General features: G+C 44.1%; 1 protein-coding gene across 5 annotated transcripts in view; it reads left to right on the top strand.

Annotated features, from left to right (window-relative positions):
• The window catches only part of smap1 (small ArfGAP 1), a 329,292-nt gene that overhangs the window by 78,367 nt on the left and 233,836 nt on the right, over positions 1–17,089 (top strand). For all 5 annotated transcript variants that reach the window (XM_038800670.1, XM_038800673.1, XM_038800671.1 and 2 more), the window contains exon 4: positions 5,215–5,290. In XM_038800670.1, the coding sequence (XP_038656598.1) occupies positions 5,215–5,290 (76 nt within the window). The remainder of the gene's footprint in view (positions 1–5,214; positions 5,291–17,089) is intronic.

Below are 17,089 nucleotides of genomic sequence, written 5' to 3'. Positions count from 1 at the left end.
TCTGCCCCCCCCCCCCCCCCCCCCCCCCCCCCCCCTCCCCAAAAAAGATAATTGCTGGTTGCAAACAGGTCTGCAAAAAGGTTTGCAAACTGTTTTCATGTGTTGTGAAATCTCTTCTCGGACCCCCCTCAGCGAGAATTTTATTTTTTCCAGTTTCAGGAACTCTGCCAGGTCTGAGAACTATGAGGCCCTGGGTGGTGCTGCCAACTTCCAGCCTGTCAGAAATCCCTGCCTGGCGATCAGTGAGGCGAAGGCCAGAACGCCCATCCCCTTTCCCAGAGCTCTGGATGCTCTGACATCCCAGAGACCGCCACAGATAAGCACAACTTCAGCTTGGCCCCACAACCCTGGACATGGCTTTGAAAAATGCTGTCCTGAATTCTGAGACTGGGGCAGGATCAGAACATTTGTGTGTGGTTGGCTGGGCCCCCCTGACACTGTTCGCGCCTATCCTCCAACTCCGGGAAGAACCCACTCATAAGATGCGCTCTGTGCACTATTTTGAGCAATCCAGAGTCCTCGCTATATCTCCATGCCTAGCTCTTCCTCCCATTTCCATCTGGTCTCGTCTAGTGGGGTCCTGACTTTTTTCTATGAGTCCGTAGATGTTGCCACATTTGTTGTCCTCTAACCAGTCTAGCCTGCCAGTGCCCAGAAATATATATCCGGGTCTCGGGGGTGGAAACACACGACGATTTTGTCTCCTTATGGAAAAAGCTGCGTAGCTGCAGGTACCTGATCTTGTGCCTTTTCAGGAGTTGGAGCCTCTCTGTGGTTCCCCCAGAGTCGCCAGTCTGTTGTCCACGTACATCCCTTCATGTCTTCCCTCCATGTCCCATATGTGGCATGTAACCTCTCCCGTGTGAACCTATGGTTGTTACAGATGGGGGCCTCTGGACATCTCGTCAAGTTTAAAATGGCGCCTGAACTTGTTCCATGTCTTGAGTGTGGCCACTACCACCGGCCCCTGGAGTCTGCGTGGGGGTGGCCGAGAGTGGTGCCAGTGCTCAGAGAGACGTCCGAGTGCAGAAGTCCTCTTCCATTCGGACCCAGTCCTGCCGTGATCTTATTGAATGGCGTAACAGGCTTGAGAGACTAAATGACCCACTCCTTTTCCCAAGAAGGTTGGGAGGTGGCCTGATATAGGTCGTTTGAGGAGTTTGTGAGGGTAGCTTTAAAGAAGATGTTATCACTTGCGGAGGTGTTCAAAACTAGGGTCAGAAATTTAAGGTAGTAACTCATCAATCCAGTCAGGAAATTGGATGACATTTCTGTCCTCCATCACAGTTAACTTGATACCAAATATTTTGTACACCACTGTACATATTAAGTTGCATTTTATGCAAGGCGTTTCTGGTGATATTCGAACTAAAGTTCTCATTTCAGTTTGACCTTGTGCTTTCTTGTCCTACAGAAAAAGTTTAATTTAATGTGACTGTTCAAATTTAACACCCTGGACATACATCTGGTCCCTTCATTGCCACATTTCAAGATTGAAGAGCTAAATTCTCCACTCTTTTTCTCATGGCTGTTTGACAGCATCTGCCGAATTTCACTGTCTTCCTTGAGTCTGATCAAAATCTTGGCTGGTTAGAAGACTGGACTATTTGAATATGACATCATGTGACTTGTCTACTGATATTTGATGTATTGGGTAAATTATTGCTTCATTACGACCAGAAATATTAAATTACGCACCTACTAAAATATCCGCCTTTTGACTGTATCTTCAGCTATTACAACCAACTTCCTTCTAAGGTGCGTAGACGTACCGCCCTTCAACATTCAGGCATGTTGCACACTGGACAAACACGCCATGTATAAGCAACAGTCTTTTGGAGATGTGCATAGACATGTACAACGGTAGCACAAGTGGATAGCACTGTCGTTTCACAGCGCCAGGGTCCCAGGTTCGATTCCCCGCTGGGTCACTGTCTGTGTGGAGTCTGCACGTTCTCCCAGTGTCTACGTGGGTTTCCTCCGGGTGCTCCGGTTTCCTCCCACAGCCCAAAGACGTGCAGATTAGGTGGATTGGCCATGATAAATTGCCCTTAGTGTCCAAAAAAGGTTAGGAGGGGTTATTGGGTTTTCGGGGTTAGGGTGGAAGTGAGGGCTTAAGTGGGACGGTGCATCCTCGATGGGCCGAATGGTGGCCTCCTTCTGCACTGTATGTTTTATGTGTATGTCAATCTTAAAGGGGCTGTGCAGTGCCACAAATGGACCATGTACAGTGAAGGGAAATTAAAATAAGTACTTACAGCACTAATTATGATGGTGTTTTTCAAAGTGGGGGTTGTGACCCACAGATGGGTCGCAGGCGGGTGTAAAATGGGTCACCAAAAGTCGTCAAAAATGATCCCTAAAGATCGCCTGACCATTTTTTCCGCTTTCTCTCTGGATAAATTCTCACTGCCATAGTCTGTGACCACATGAGGTTGATGTAGAAGCTGGTGCTGTGGACTTTCTTGCCTCCAGCTTCCAGCAGTGACTCCCATTCCTGCAGCAGCTGATCGACCAGATTAGTCAGCACCTGCAACTAAAACTGAAGCGTTTCAAAGAAAAATCAATTCCGTTTAAATTTCTTCCCCAAAGATACTCCTGCACAGAGTTCATTTCCAGCAATGCCCCGCAATCCTTTTTTGCCAGGCCTGCATCTCCCACCCAAATACAAATGACTGCCTACTGGAATATGTTTCCTCAAGTACCCCAATCAGCAACTCTCAGCCGGAGAACTCCCATATACAAGATTTAGCAGAACATTCCTGTGTATGCTGTGGGGATCTTCTTGCGTTTCAGTTAGCCCATTGCTTTGAAGCGGATTCATGTTCGCCCAAGGTTCAAGTTTGAAAACCAGTGATTTATGATATACCTGTTGTCACCTTTTAAAATTTGATATTTATTCATTTTAAGTTTTATTGTCCACTGATCTGCCTACTTGCATTATTTGGCTCATTTTGTAAGTTTTTAGTTGTTTCGTCAATCTGGGCTGTTCCTTCTAGTTTGACATTGCAAACGGATCAAATTTAAATGCAATGAGTTTTTGAACATCGCTTGTTATGGGAGTGTGGGGAAATGGTGGAATGGATCCAGATCTAGATTGATGTCAGTTTGATACTGAATATGTGCTGGAATCTGATTCTTACCTATGAAAGCAAGATTTAGGTGTTGAAAGAAATAACAAAAAATTGTGAGGCACACGCTTTAAGTCAGCAACAACTGTTGAGAGAAGCATGTGTTAATGTTTGGATGTGGATCATTTGCTAACACTTGTTTGACCTGTTAGATATATCTGTTGAAGAGTGGAAACAGAGTACAAAGCTGAGATGGTTGTTTTGACTGACTGGAATTTATAAATATAGGCCCAACGTTCTCATTTATCTGACTTATTTGGACCAAAATCAACACTCCATGGTACTTGAAGATGGTGAGCACATGCTACACTTGTAGAAATACAAAACATAGACCACTTTAATGCGTGGTAATATAAAAGTCACAAATAATTGAATAAACTAAGATGGCCACAATTTTGTTTTTACTTGTTAAATGGTTCCTGATCAGCACCCTGTTCCCTCCAACTAAATATTGGGAACACAACTAAGTATTGGGAACATTGTCTTTGCTTTCTGCTACAAGCTGTATTCTGTGGCCACCGATTCCATCTCCCATGCAATTGTCTGAAGCTGAACCAGCCTGTTTGTGAGCTTTGTGTCGCATTTCACCCCAAGATGAGCTTTCGACCACACCAGTGCCACCACTGAGACTGCCTATTTCCATCTCCTAAACATTGTCTGACTCTGTCCCTACCATGTCATCTTCTGTTAAAAATTCATCTACCTCTTTGCTGCATCTAGACTTCACTATTCCAGTTAATTTCTGACCAGCCACTTGTATAATGTTCTATCCTCTGTAAACTTGAGGCCATCCAAATTCTGCTGCCTGTGTTTTAACTTGCGCAAAATCCCATTCACCAATCACCCCTGTGCTCACTGACTTACACTGACTCCCTGTTCAACAATGGTATGATTTGTTAAATTCTCAAATACAGAACATGCTGCAAAAACTCAGCAGACCAGGCAGTGTTTGTGGAGTGAGAAAAACAGTTAATGTTGAGAGTCTAATATGACACTTAGAATCATGGAATTTACAGTGCAGGAGGTCATTTGGCCCATCAAGTCTGCACCGGCCCCTGGAAAGAGCGCACTAGTTAAGTCCACACCTTCACCCCCATCCCCGCAACCTGACCCAACCTTTTGGAAACGAAGACGCAATTTAGCATGGCCAATCTACCTAAGCTGCCCATTTTTAGACTGTGGGAGGAAACCGGAGTACCCGGAGGAAACCCATGCAGACACGGAGAGAAAGTGAAAACTCCACGCAGTCACCCGAGGCTGGAATTGAACCCGGGTCCCTGGAGCTGCGAAGCAGCAGTGCTAACCACTGTGCCACCGTGCTGCCTTCATCAGAACTCTCATACATTTCTCATCAGTATTTCCATATTCTTTCATGGTCACACACCTCCCTATCTCTGTAATCTCCTCCAGTCCCACAGTTCTCCAATCTGCATTCTGCCAATTCTTTCCTCTTGCACAGCCCTGATTTTAGTTGCTTTCCCATTGGTGATCGTGTCTTCAGCTGTCAGGGCCTTTCCCCCAAGACATTCCTTAAACCTACCTCTTTGACTAAGCTTTTGGTCATCTTCCCTAATGTCTCTTTGTAGCTTGGTGTTAATGTTTTGCTTTGCATTGCTCTGTGAAGCATCTTATAATAATAATAACATTGAAGATGTTTAATGAGTACCGGTTATTTGATAGCCATTTAAGATAAATGAACTAATCAAGACGCTGAGAAACCATTTGGTTAGCAGTATAACTGCAAACACTAAATAAGTCTGTTGAAGCAAACATTAAAAAAAATAATTTTTTCCCCTCAACAGACATTGAGGTGTAATTTCAAAAGAAATTACTTGGCTTATGGTTAAAGGTGTGGAAAAGCTAAATAATTTTTTATTAGGTACCAAAGTTGTTTTTTTCAGCAATAAGAGCTATGTTTTTGAAGTTTGAGCTTGAAACTTATTGAAAATGTTCCTAATGCATAGTTTAATTAGATTCCAGATTTAATCAGAAATATTTTCTACTGTTGCATTGTCATGCAGGAAATGAAATGCCTCCATTATTTATAAAGGAAAGATATTTTCCTTGATTAAGTATTCTTCAGAGCTGTAGAATTTTTCATCCGAGACAAATATGAAAAAAAGAAGTACATGGACAAAAATGCAAACAATGGAATCACAGTAAGTACTGCCTGACACTTCTTAAAACCTCAAGTTCTTTACTAACTGTTCAAAAGTGTTTCTTTTTACTGCAAGCCCTGTCGAGATTGCGGTCATTTTACAAAAGGGGATTTCAAATTAAATGTGATTCGAAAGTGTGTGCGCTGAGATTGGTGCTCCATGGTGTTAAATTGCTAGCCCAATACTTCGTAATTTTGCCTGTTTTCAAGTTTATAGTTGCCTGATTCCAAACTTTAGTTCATAAGACCAGCTTGAGCACAGATTTGGAATTGTCTCCTTAAGCCTTTTCGCTATCTTCCTTCCTTTTTAAGGCCTTGCTTAAAACTTACCTTCAGTTGAATGTTTGATCACTTCTCGTAAACTCTCCTTTAATTGGGAGCCTATTTTTTTTCCTGGGGGCTCTATGAAAAAAAAGAATGAACTTGCACTTTTCACAAACTCCTAGACATCCAAAAGCACCTCTTAGTCAATTAAGTACTTTAAGCATCATCACTATTGTAATGTGATGAACTGCTTTATTGATAGCAAAGCAAAATATTGCAGATGCTGGAAATCTGAAATAGAAACAGAAAATACTAGAAATATTCAGCACTCTGGCTACATCTGTGACGTGAGCAACAGTTAAATGTTTCAGGTCAATAATCTTTTATCAAACTGGGGGAATTAAGAGATGTCTGGATTTTAAGCAAGTGAGGGGAAGGGGTAGTAAAAGGAACAAAAGATAAGTTTGGTAGAGTGAAAGACGGAGATATTAAATGGCAAAATTATTCATTGTGCAAGACTGAAGGGAGTGATAATTTTTTAGAACAGTACAGCACAGAACAGGCCCTTCGGCCCTCAATGTTGTGCCGAGCCATGATCACCCTACTCAAACCCACGTATCCACCCTATACCTGTAACCCAACAAACTCCCCCTTAACCCTACTTTTATTAGGACACTACGGGCAATTTAGCATGGCCAATCCACCTAACCCGCACATCTTTGGACTGTGGGAGGAAACCGGAGCACCCGGAGGAAACCCACGCACACAGGGGGAGAACGTGCAGACTCCACACAGACAGTGACCCAGCCGGGAATCGAACCTGGGACCCTGGAGCTGTGAAGCATTTATGCTAACCACCATGCTACCCTGCTGCCCCATAATGGGAGAAGTAAAGAAACAAAAGATGGATCTAGAGGAGATGTGAATAGCAATCGTGAACAACGGTGGTCTGAAAGCAGAAGGGTTTTAAAAATCCCAGAAAAGCCAAAACCAGCAAAGAAAAAGGAAACAAAATGGGAGCAGAGGTTACGATCTGAGTTTGTTGAAATAGTCTCGAGTCCTGAAAAGTGCACTGTCAAAATCATAAGCTTCTGTTATTTGAGCTCGAGTTGAGCTTAAAGGACAGAAATCTGGATTAGGTAGAGAATTAAAATGACAGGTAACCAGAAACTCAGGGTCATGCCTACGGAATGAGTGGAAGTGATGCACAAAGCGATCACCCAATCTACGTTTGACCTCCCCAGTGCAGAGCCGGCCACATTGTGAGCAGTGAATACAAGCAACTAAATTGAAAGAAGTGCAAGTAAATCTTTGTTTCACTTGGATAGTGTGTTTGGGGCCTTGGATGGTGGGGAAGATGTAAAAGGGCAGATGTTGTACCTTCTGTGCTTGAATCAAAAGGTGCTGTAGGAGGAGTAGGGAATGACCGGAATGGATCAGAGCATTGCAGAGGAAGTGGTCATTTTTGGAATGAGGAAGGGGGAGGAGTTAGATGTATTTGGTAACAGAAATGGCAGGTGGTGATGCATTAAATATGGAGACCTTTCATCAGAACATCAAGCTATGCCCCAACTTAAAATTACCCTCGCCAGTGGCATTTGGTGTTGTAGATCATACTACAGTAGTCCCCCGTTATACCGCGGGTGTTCGGGTCCAAGACAGCCACCCGCGTTGTATCCGAGCCGCGGATATCCAAGATGGCGGATATCCAAATGAATGAACGAGAGGAAACATCGCTGACTGTGCTGAACATTGCTGAATGGAAGGGCGTTTTACATAAAAAACATCAAAGTTCGTTCAAGTCTTAAATCAAGTTTTAAATTTATTAAAATATATACAATAATATATACATACAATAATATACTTAAAATTGTACTTACAAGCATATTTTTAAAAATCATTTTAAAAAGTCTGAGTTTCTTCTGGCACATCCCCTTCCTCATCTTGACTTGTGCTTGCCTCTGGAGGTTCTTCAGGTGTAGGATGTATATCGGGTCGAAGTCCTGTTGCTCTGTGTATGCTATGAGCCACTTCAGGTGCGTGATGGCATCCGAGTGGCTCTTTGCCACTGTGGGCTGGGGTTCTTCTTCTTCTGCCTCCTCTTGGGTGACTTGGTCGATGATCTCCTCCTCTGTGAATGTTTCTGCGGGTGCCATGTCGTCCTCTGCTGCTGCCCACCTGTTCACCCAATCCTGGAGTGTTAGGTTCTCATCCAGGTGGTCCTCTAGCCTCTCCTCAGCTGCCCTGATCTCTGCTTCAGTAAAGTCTATGAAGTCCTCTTCATCCGGGTAATGTTGGGGTCGTGGGAGTGCTGCTCCTAGGGCCTTGTTCCAGCAGTTGGCGATGGTCTTCTCCGTCACTGCTCCCCAGGCCTTCCCTGCCAGATAACAGGCATCCTTGATGGCGATGGCTTTCAGGTAATCTGGGACAGTGAGAGGAGAGTCTTATCATTTCCAGGATCAGTTCCTTTTTGTATACAGACTTGAAGGTCTGAATGATGCCTGCATCACATGGCTGGATCTTGCTGGTGGTGTTCTTTGGGAGATAGAGCACTTGGATCTGCCCATCCCTGGTCTTGAGAACATCTCCCTGAGGGTGGACTGAGCAGTTGTCCAGTAGGAGTGTGGCCTTCTGTGGTAAGTTGCGGGCACTAAGGTGGTCCCTGACACTGGGTACGAAGAACTTGAAGAACCACTCCTCAAATAAGGAAGCTGTCATCCAGGCTTTGCCAGAGTTCCGGTAGGTAATGGGTAGGTTCTCCATGTTGATGTGGTGAAAGCATCTAGGAGACTTGAATTTGCCCACAATCAATGGCTTCAGCTTGTGTGTTCCCGTGGCATTGCTGGCAAACAGGATGGTGAGCCTGTTCTTGGCTTGCTTGTACCCCAGAGTCTTGTGGGCATCATCCTTGACAGCTAGGGTCTTGTCAGGCAGCATCTTCCAGTAGAGCCCTGACTCATCTGCATTGTAGAGTTGCTCTGGGGTCAGCTCCTCTTTCACCATGTAGTTCTTGAGGATGTCGGGAAAGGCTGCTGCTGCTCCTGAGTCGGCGGATCTCTGTTCACCACTGATGGTAACTGCACCTATCCCATGTCTTTTCTGGAACCGATGGAGCCAACCCTTGCTGGCTACGAAATTGCTGTCCTCTGGGTGGAGCTGGTGATGGAACTTCTCAACCTGAGTCCTGATGATAGGTCCAGATAGGGGGGTGCCACCAGACTGTTCCTGGACAAACCAGGTGAACACAGCCTTCTCCAAGTTAATGTCACTAGCGTTCCTTGACTTTTTCCTGGTAAGCCCTTCACTCTGAGAAACTGTCCCAACATATGTTCTTAAATTGGGCTCATCTTTCACCCACCCATGGAGGGTTGACTCTGGTACACCAGTCTCTCTGGATAATTTTGCCTTAGTTTCCCCGTTTCGAAGCCGGTCTATCAAATGTATCTTTTGCTTCACTGTGTAAGACTTGCGCTTAAACATTTTGAACTCGAAGATACCTGCACTGGAAAAGGTATCCCTTTTATGGCTGGGTAATCGGGCTAATCGGTCGCGGCTACTCATCGCGGCTAATCGTTCTACAGTAATCATCGCGGCTAATCGGTCTAATCATCGCGGGTAATCATCGCTGCTAATCGGTCTAATCATCGCGGCTAATCATCGCGGCTAAAAAAGGTGCTGTTTCAAAAAGAGTTTAAAATGAGTCAAGTAAGTTGGGGTCCATAAGCCCCCCCGCCGTATATCGCGAACCGCGGTATTGCGGAGCGCGGTATAACGGGGGACTACTGTATATGTTGTCCTGATATGCTGTATATCATCTTCAGCTGAAGGTTTAGATTATAACTTCCTGAGATCGGTTAAATACTCCTTCTTCCTGGTAAGATTAGGCTACACTCGATGTATTAATCGTTAATATTTATTTACAAAACTCTCCAGCTTGGGGTGTTTTTTCCAGGTTTCTCAAACGTACTGAACTGCATCAGCAGATAATTAACATGCAGGACTGTACTTTTTGGGATAGGTGTATGAAAATCATAGTCAAATATCTTGACCCACTTGTGTCGATCAAGAAAGAAAAGCAAAGATGCTTTTTGTTAATCATATGCTTCTTGAGATAAAAGTAAATAAAGACCGAGGAACATATTGGAGTTGCCTTCAAAAATGGTCCATGCAATTTATTGCCCGTCGCAAAATGGAGTATATCCACAAGTAGGATCAGATTATTGCAGCATCAGAAAACTTTGAAACTTCAAAATTCAACAGCATGTTAATGATTGCTGATGACATTTTGCTGATGCAATTGTTAAATTGCTTGTTGCTAAGATATGACATTTGACTTTAATAATAAAGTTTCCCATGGCAGGTTGATGGAAAAAATGAAGTTGTTTGGGGTTCAGGGTGTACTAACTAGATGGATAAAGAACTGGCTAGGCAACAGGAGACAGAGAGTAGTGGTGGAAGAGAGTGTCTCAAAATAGAGAAAGGTGACTAGTGGTGTTCCACAGGGATCCGTGCTCGGACCACTGTTGTTTGTGATATACAGAAATGTCTGGACGAAGGTATAGGTGGTCTGATTAGCAAGTTTGCAGATGATACTAAGATTGGTGGAATTGCAGATAGCGAGGAGGACTGTCCGAGAATACAGCAAAATATAGATAGATTGGAGAGTTGGGCAGAGAAATGGCAGATGGAGTTCAATCCAGGCAAATGCGAGGTGATGCATTTTGGAAGATCTAATTCAAGAGCGGACTATACGGTCAATGGAAGAATCCTGGGGAAAATTGATGTACAGAGAGATCTGGGAGTTCAGGTCCATTGTCCCCTGAAGGTGGCAACGCAGGTCGATAGAGTGGTCAAGAAGGCATACAGCATGCTTGCCTTCATCGGATGGGGTATTGAGTACAAGAGTTGGCAGGTCATGTTACAGTTGTATAGGACTTTGGTTAGGCCACATTTGGAATACTGCGTGCAGTTCTGGTCGCCACATTACCAGAAGGATGTGGATGCTTTAGACAGGGTGCAGAGGAGGTTCACCAGGGTGTTGCCTGGTACGGAGGGTGCTAGCTATGAAGAAAAGTTGGGTAGATTAGGATATTTTCATTGGAAAGACGGAGGTTGAGTGGAGACCTGATTGAGGTCTACAAAATTATGAGAGGTATGGACAGGGTGGATAGCAACAAGCTTTTTCCAAGAGTGGGGGTGTCGATTTCAAGGTAAGAGGGGGAAAGTTGAAGGGAGATGTGCATGGAAAGTTTTTTACGCAGAGAGTGGTGGGTGCCTGGAACGCTTTGCCAGCGGAGGTGGTAGAGGCGGGCACGATAGCATCATTTAAGATGCATGTAGACAGATATATGAACAGGCGGGGAACAGAGGGAAGTAGATCCTTGGAAAATAGGCGACAGGTTTAGATAAAGGATTTGGATCGGCGCAGGCTGGGAGGGCCGAAGGGCCTGTTCCTGTGCTGTAATTTTCTTCTATAATTTCAGTTTTTCCCATGTTTTGATCTCCCTATCACTTCCTACAACATGCTGTTGTTATTTGATTATTATCTTTTGCTTTGTCCTCAATACTTTATTCTTGGTTGTGTCATAGTCAGGAAAAATAGGAGGGAGCTACGGGATGGTGTGGGAAAGAGGTGAGTCAGATGGAAATGTTCTCAAAGGATTCCACCATGATGATGCCTTGGGAACTGTATTAAGATATAATCCATGTAGAAAGTGTGACGGAATCCATGATTTTGAGGCAAACCCTTTTTAAAAAAAAAAGAAAACAAACATGGAAAGAAAATGTCCGTTTCCTCAGGAAACCAAAAATGGAAACCAAAACTTCTGGGCAGACTGAAATTGGTTCAGGCTATTATTAAAGGCATGCAGAGTCATCCAAATTTAGTTTTGGCAGTTGGAGTCCAGTGGTGCAGTACAGGCAAGCTGAAGAAGCCAAGTTAGATCCAGAAGCTGAGACTAAATTGTGGTAACTGTTTCAGTTATTTGAAGGTAACATGAATGTCAAATAACCGGTGGGGGGGATTTTAATCATCTGAATATCAACCAGGATTATATTAGTTAAGGGAGCAGAGCTGCAAGCATACTCAGCATGTGTTCAGGAACATTTTCTACAGTATGTTTCTAGTCAAGTGAGAGGAGACACTGCCAAACCTGGGTCTTGGGAATGAGTTTGGCCAAGTGAATAAAGTGTCAGGAGGACATTTAGGGGATAGTGATCATTGTATCATAAGGTTTAGGTTGGTTATGGAAAAGAACAATCTGGGGTAAGAATAGTAAACTGGGCGAAAGCCAACTTCATTGGGGTAAGAAAGGATCTGTAAGGTTGGCAGGTAATCCATAGCCGAACGATGGGCTACATTCAAAGTAGTTTATGTTCAGGCACAGCCAAGGCATTTCCCACAAGGGAATGGTCGGACAAACTGACCCAGAGCTCCCTGGATTACAAAAGGGGTATAGATTAAGATGGGGGGGAAAAAAAAGTGTGCTTATCACAGATGTCAACTGGATGATGCAACCAAGGACCAGGCTGAATGCCGAAGCAAAGGGAGAGTATGAGAAGAGACTAACCGCTAACCTAAAACGGAATCCCAAAGTCTCTGTAGGTGTATAAGTAGTAAAAGGATGTTAAAAGGAGGAGTGGGACGAATTAGACACCAAAAGGGGGATTCGTGTATGGAGAAAGAGGGCAAAGCTGAGATATGAAGTGAATACTTTGCACCTGTCTTTACCAAGGAAGAAGATTCTGTCTGAGCCATGGTGTCAGAGAAGATCATTCAGACACTAGGAATGTTTAAAATTTGAGAGGGTGGTGGTATTGAAAATTGTGCAAGCGATATGGCTTCATGATGGCTAAGATCTGTAGGCTTGAATGATGCACACTTTAATTTTTTACTACCTGACAAGCTTGCAAAAACCTTTTTGGGGCTTCATGTCCCCAAGCTTGTTAATATCAATGGATTAATATAAACTAATTGCTGCGCACAATTTAATTTCCATGGAATACATTCAAACTTAAATACCGGAGATAGAACATATAACAGTACAGGCCCTTCAGCCACGATATTGTACCGACCATTTATCCTAATCTAAGATCAACCTAACCTGCACCCCTTCAATTTACTGCTGTCCATGTGCCTGTCCAAGAGTTTCTTAAATGTCCCTCATGATTCAGACTCCATCACCTCTGCTGGCAGTGCATTCCACGCACCCATCATTCTCTGTGTAAAGAACCTACCTCTGACATCCCCCCAATACCTTCCTCCAATCACCTTAAAATTATGTTCCTCGTGACAGCCATTTTCACCCTGGGGAAAAGTCTCTCAAGTATCCACTCTATCCATGCTTCTCATCACCTTGTACATCTCTGTCAAGTCACCTCTCTGCCTTCTTCGTTCCAGTGAGGAAAGCCCTAGCTCCCTCAACCTTTCTTCACAAGACATACCCTCCACTCCAGGCAGCATCCTGGTAAATCTCCTCTGTACCCTCTCCAAAGCATCCACATCCTTCTGATAATGAGGCGACCAGAACTGGACACAATATTCCAAGTGTGGTCTAACTAGGGTTTTATAAAGCTGCAGCAAAACCTCGAGGCTCTTGAACTCAATCCCCCTGTTAATGAAAGCCAACACACCATACGCCTTCTTAACAACCCTGTCAACCTGGGTGGCAACTTTGAGAGATCTATGTACGTGGACCCCAAGATCCCTCTGTTCCTCCACACTTCCAAGAATCCTGCCTTTAACCCTGTATTCAGCATTCAAATTCGACCTTCCAAAACGAATCACTTCACATTTCTCAAGGTTGAACTCCATCTGCCACTTCCCAGCTCAGCTCTGCATCCTGTCAATGACCTATTGTAACCTGCAACAACCCTCAACACTATCTACAACTCCAGCAACCTTTGTGTCATCGGCAAACTTACTAACCCACCCTTCCTCATCCAAGTAATTTATAAAAATCACAAAGAGCAGAGGTCCCAGAACAGATCCTTACAGGACACCACTGGTCACCGACCTCCAGGCGAAATACTTTCCACCCACTACCACTCGCTGTCTTCTTTTGTCCAGCCAATTCTGTATCCCATGTCCCCTAACTTTCTGAATGAGCTTACCATGGGGAACCTTATCAAATGCCTTACTGAAATCTACGTAAACCACATCCACTGCCCGACCTTCATCAATGTGCCTCATCACATCCTCAAAGAATTCAATGAGGCTTGTGAGGCATGACCTGCCCCTCAGAAAGCCATGCTGACTATCTTTAATCAAACTATGTTTCTCTAAATAATCATAAATCCTATCTCTCAGAATCCTTTCCAATATTTTGCTTACCACAGAGGTAAGACTGATGTTCTGTAATTCCCAAGGATTTCCCTATTCCCTTTCTTGAATAGGGGAACAACATTCGCCTCCCTCCAATCATCCGGTACTACTCCAGTGGAGAGTGAAGACGCAAAGATCATCGCCAATGCCGCAGCAATCTCCTCCCTCGCTTCCCGTAGTAACCTGGGGTATATCCCGTCAGGCCCAGGGGACTTATCTATCCTGATGCTTTTCAAAATTTCCAGCACATTCTCCTTCTTAATATCAACCTGTTTGAGTCTATTAACCTGATTCACACTGTTCTCATGGGCAACAAGGTCCCTCTCTCTAGTGAATACTGAACCAAAGTATTCATTTGGGCCTCCCCCATCTCTTTAGACTCTAGGCATAAGTTCTCTCCACTATCCCTGATCGGCCCTACTCTCATTCTGATCATCCTCTTATTTCTCACATAAGTGTAGAACGTCTTGGGGCTTTCCCTATTCCTTCCTTCCAGGGCTTTTTCATGCCCCCTTCTAGCTCTCCTCAGTCCATTTTTGAGTTCCTTCCTGACTACCTTGTAACCCTCTGGAGCCGAGTCAGGTCCTTGCTTCCTCAACCTTGCGTAAGCTTCCTTCTTCCTCTTGACTGGAAGCTCCACTTCTGTTGTCATCCAAGGCTCCTTCACCTTACCATTCCTTCCTCGTCTCAGTGGGACAAAACTATTCAGCACTCTCAGCAAGTGCTCCTTAAAACAATCCCCACATTTCTGTTGTGCATTTCCCCAAGAACAATTGTTCCCACTTTATGCTTCTCAGCTCCTGTCTAATAGCAGTATAATTTCCCCTCCCCTAATTAAATACCTTCCCATACTATGTGTTCCTATCCCTCTCCATGACTATGGTAAAGGTCAGGAAGTTGTGGTCACTGTCACCAAAATACTCTCCCACCGAGATATTGGACACCTGGCCTGGTTCGTTGCCGAGCACCAAGTCTATTATGGCCTATCTACATGAGACAAATTGCTCCATCTACACTGAGGAGGCTCCATCTGCACTGAGGAGGTTCCATTTGCACTGAGGAAGTTCCAATGAATATTAGGGAAGTTGAAGTCACCCATGACAACAACTCTGTTACTTCTGCACTTTTCCAAGATCTGCCGTCCAATCTGTTCCTCTATCTCTCTGCTGCTGCTGGGGTGGGGGGGGGGGTCTATAGAAAACTTCCAATAAAGTGACTGCTCCTTTCTTGTTTCTGACTTCCACCCATACTGACTCAGTAGGGCACTCCCCTCTTTTGTTTCATCCATCAGTTACTTTATGTTCTTTTGCTTGGTTGTCACACCCAGCGTGATGCCAGTGTCAGTGGCAGATGATGGCTTAACTCCTGTACGTGTAGATAAACGTACAGGTCATCAATTCACAAAAAAAAAACCACCACAAGAAACAAAAAATATAAAAAGGCAAAACACATAAACAAAAATATTTTTTCTTTGTTAAATTAGAGTAGTAAGACCATATAAAAGGTCTGAACCAAGCAGCAACTTTTAAGTTAATTAACTAAATAAAAGAAAGACTAGACTTTAGATCTGACATCTAAGTTCTTCATGGTCTGTGATTTCCAATTCTTCTCATTGCTGACTGGTAACAAAAGAACACTCTTGAGCCGCACCCCATATACTACTTCCCCCATTTGCTGGGTCTGCTGAATCCCGGTTCTGTTTCTTCATTGACCATCCCTGTTTTGCCGATCCCCAGGATCTTGCTGCAATGTTGCCAAAGCGGAGGTTTGACCCTAGCCCATGTAACTAAACCTCTCTCCCTCTTCCCTGTTAATTACCTTTGGATGTTATTGTCCAGCTGAAATGGCTGCATATATTTCCACTTCTCTGCTCCTTCAGTAAGGAAATCTTAGTTTGGTGAAGTTTGAATCTTCTGTGCATCATCTTCCATGTTAATGTACAGGTCATGGTCCTAACGCCCTTCTTTGTGACTTCCTTGTCTGATCTAGTTTTCATCTATCACTGACCTCCTTTTCTCCACCTCCTCCTAAACACCTTTCCCCCTCTCTTTAGATCTAAAGAGGCATGTGAACTCCACATTCTCTCCACATATGCTGCTAAACCTGTGTTTTTCCAGCATTTTCTGTTTTTATTTCAGATTTCCAGCAGTGACAATATTTTGCTTTAATATTATGGTTCTAATGCCCTTCAGTTGTGGCAGAGCAATGTACTTGTTCACATTGCATGCTTCAGATATCTCTGGAGGCATCGCTGCTTATGCATACCCAGTGTGTGTGAAGTGCCATCCAGGATATACAGTGCGGAGAAGTGTGCAGGCATTGTTACTCCAACCGTTGCATACTGCATTGGCCCAAGGAGTTTGGTTCGTTGCAAGTGAATGTCCAAATAATGACATGCATAATTAATTTTTGGATGTTGCCTCCGAGAGTTACATTATGGCTCAACAATGCTAGAGTAGGTCAAGGCTACCACTGAATACAACTTCATGGTTGTGAGCTAAACTAGAGTACTCTGATGTAAGACGCATTCAAGGGAGGGTGAAAAAATAACCACGTGACAGTTACGTTTCTCATTATGACAATATTAAGTGATATAGGACTGTAACCTGGAGGCCACAAAACTTGACTAATGCCATTGGTTTTGGTGTTGCCAGTCAAGGCTAAAAGTGGCAGAGGCGGTCTGCTCTTGACCACTTCCAGCATGATGCTCATTCATCAGTGTTTTGAATGATGATAGTAAGGTCCCGTTTGGGAGGAGAAAAAACTGCTGGTATCACGGTAATTCTAGGTCCCTTGTTCTTTATGGCTTGGTTCCCCGATCTGGCAGGTTCTCCCAGGTTGACAAAAGTGTTCCTCCCCCTAACTACCTGCTCCTCATCCATCGATAGTGTCCTGTTGCCCTTGATTGGTGCAGTGATGTTGCTTCTTGTACCAGTCAGTTCTCACACAGTCCTGTGGACCATCTGAGAATTGTTCTGCTTTGCTGCTGCTTGTACCTCCCTGCCTTTTGACACTCTCTATCCTCCTTTGTCCTTCCTGCAGCTCATTTTCACGTTTCATCCAGTCTTTTGTACCTCTTCTGGTCTTTGTTCAATGTTCTTTTCCTGAGTCTTGCCAGCTTTTTAAAAACCAGTCAGCTTCCACAATTGATCCATTGTTCTTTGGTTCCCCTTCTCCATCCAATGGTGACTTCTGCTCTTTCTTTAATCCCTC

This window comes from Scyliorhinus canicula, chromosome 6 (assembly GCF_902713615.1).
Source record: "Scyliorhinus canicula chromosome 6, sScyCan1.1, whole genome shotgun sequence".
In the NCBI taxonomy this organism is placed as follows: domain Eukaryota; kingdom Metazoa; phylum Chordata; class Chondrichthyes; order Carcharhiniformes; family Scyliorhinidae; genus Scyliorhinus; species Scyliorhinus canicula.
Note: the sequence above shows the minus strand (reverse complement) of the source record. Positions and strands in the feature narration are given on the sequence as shown.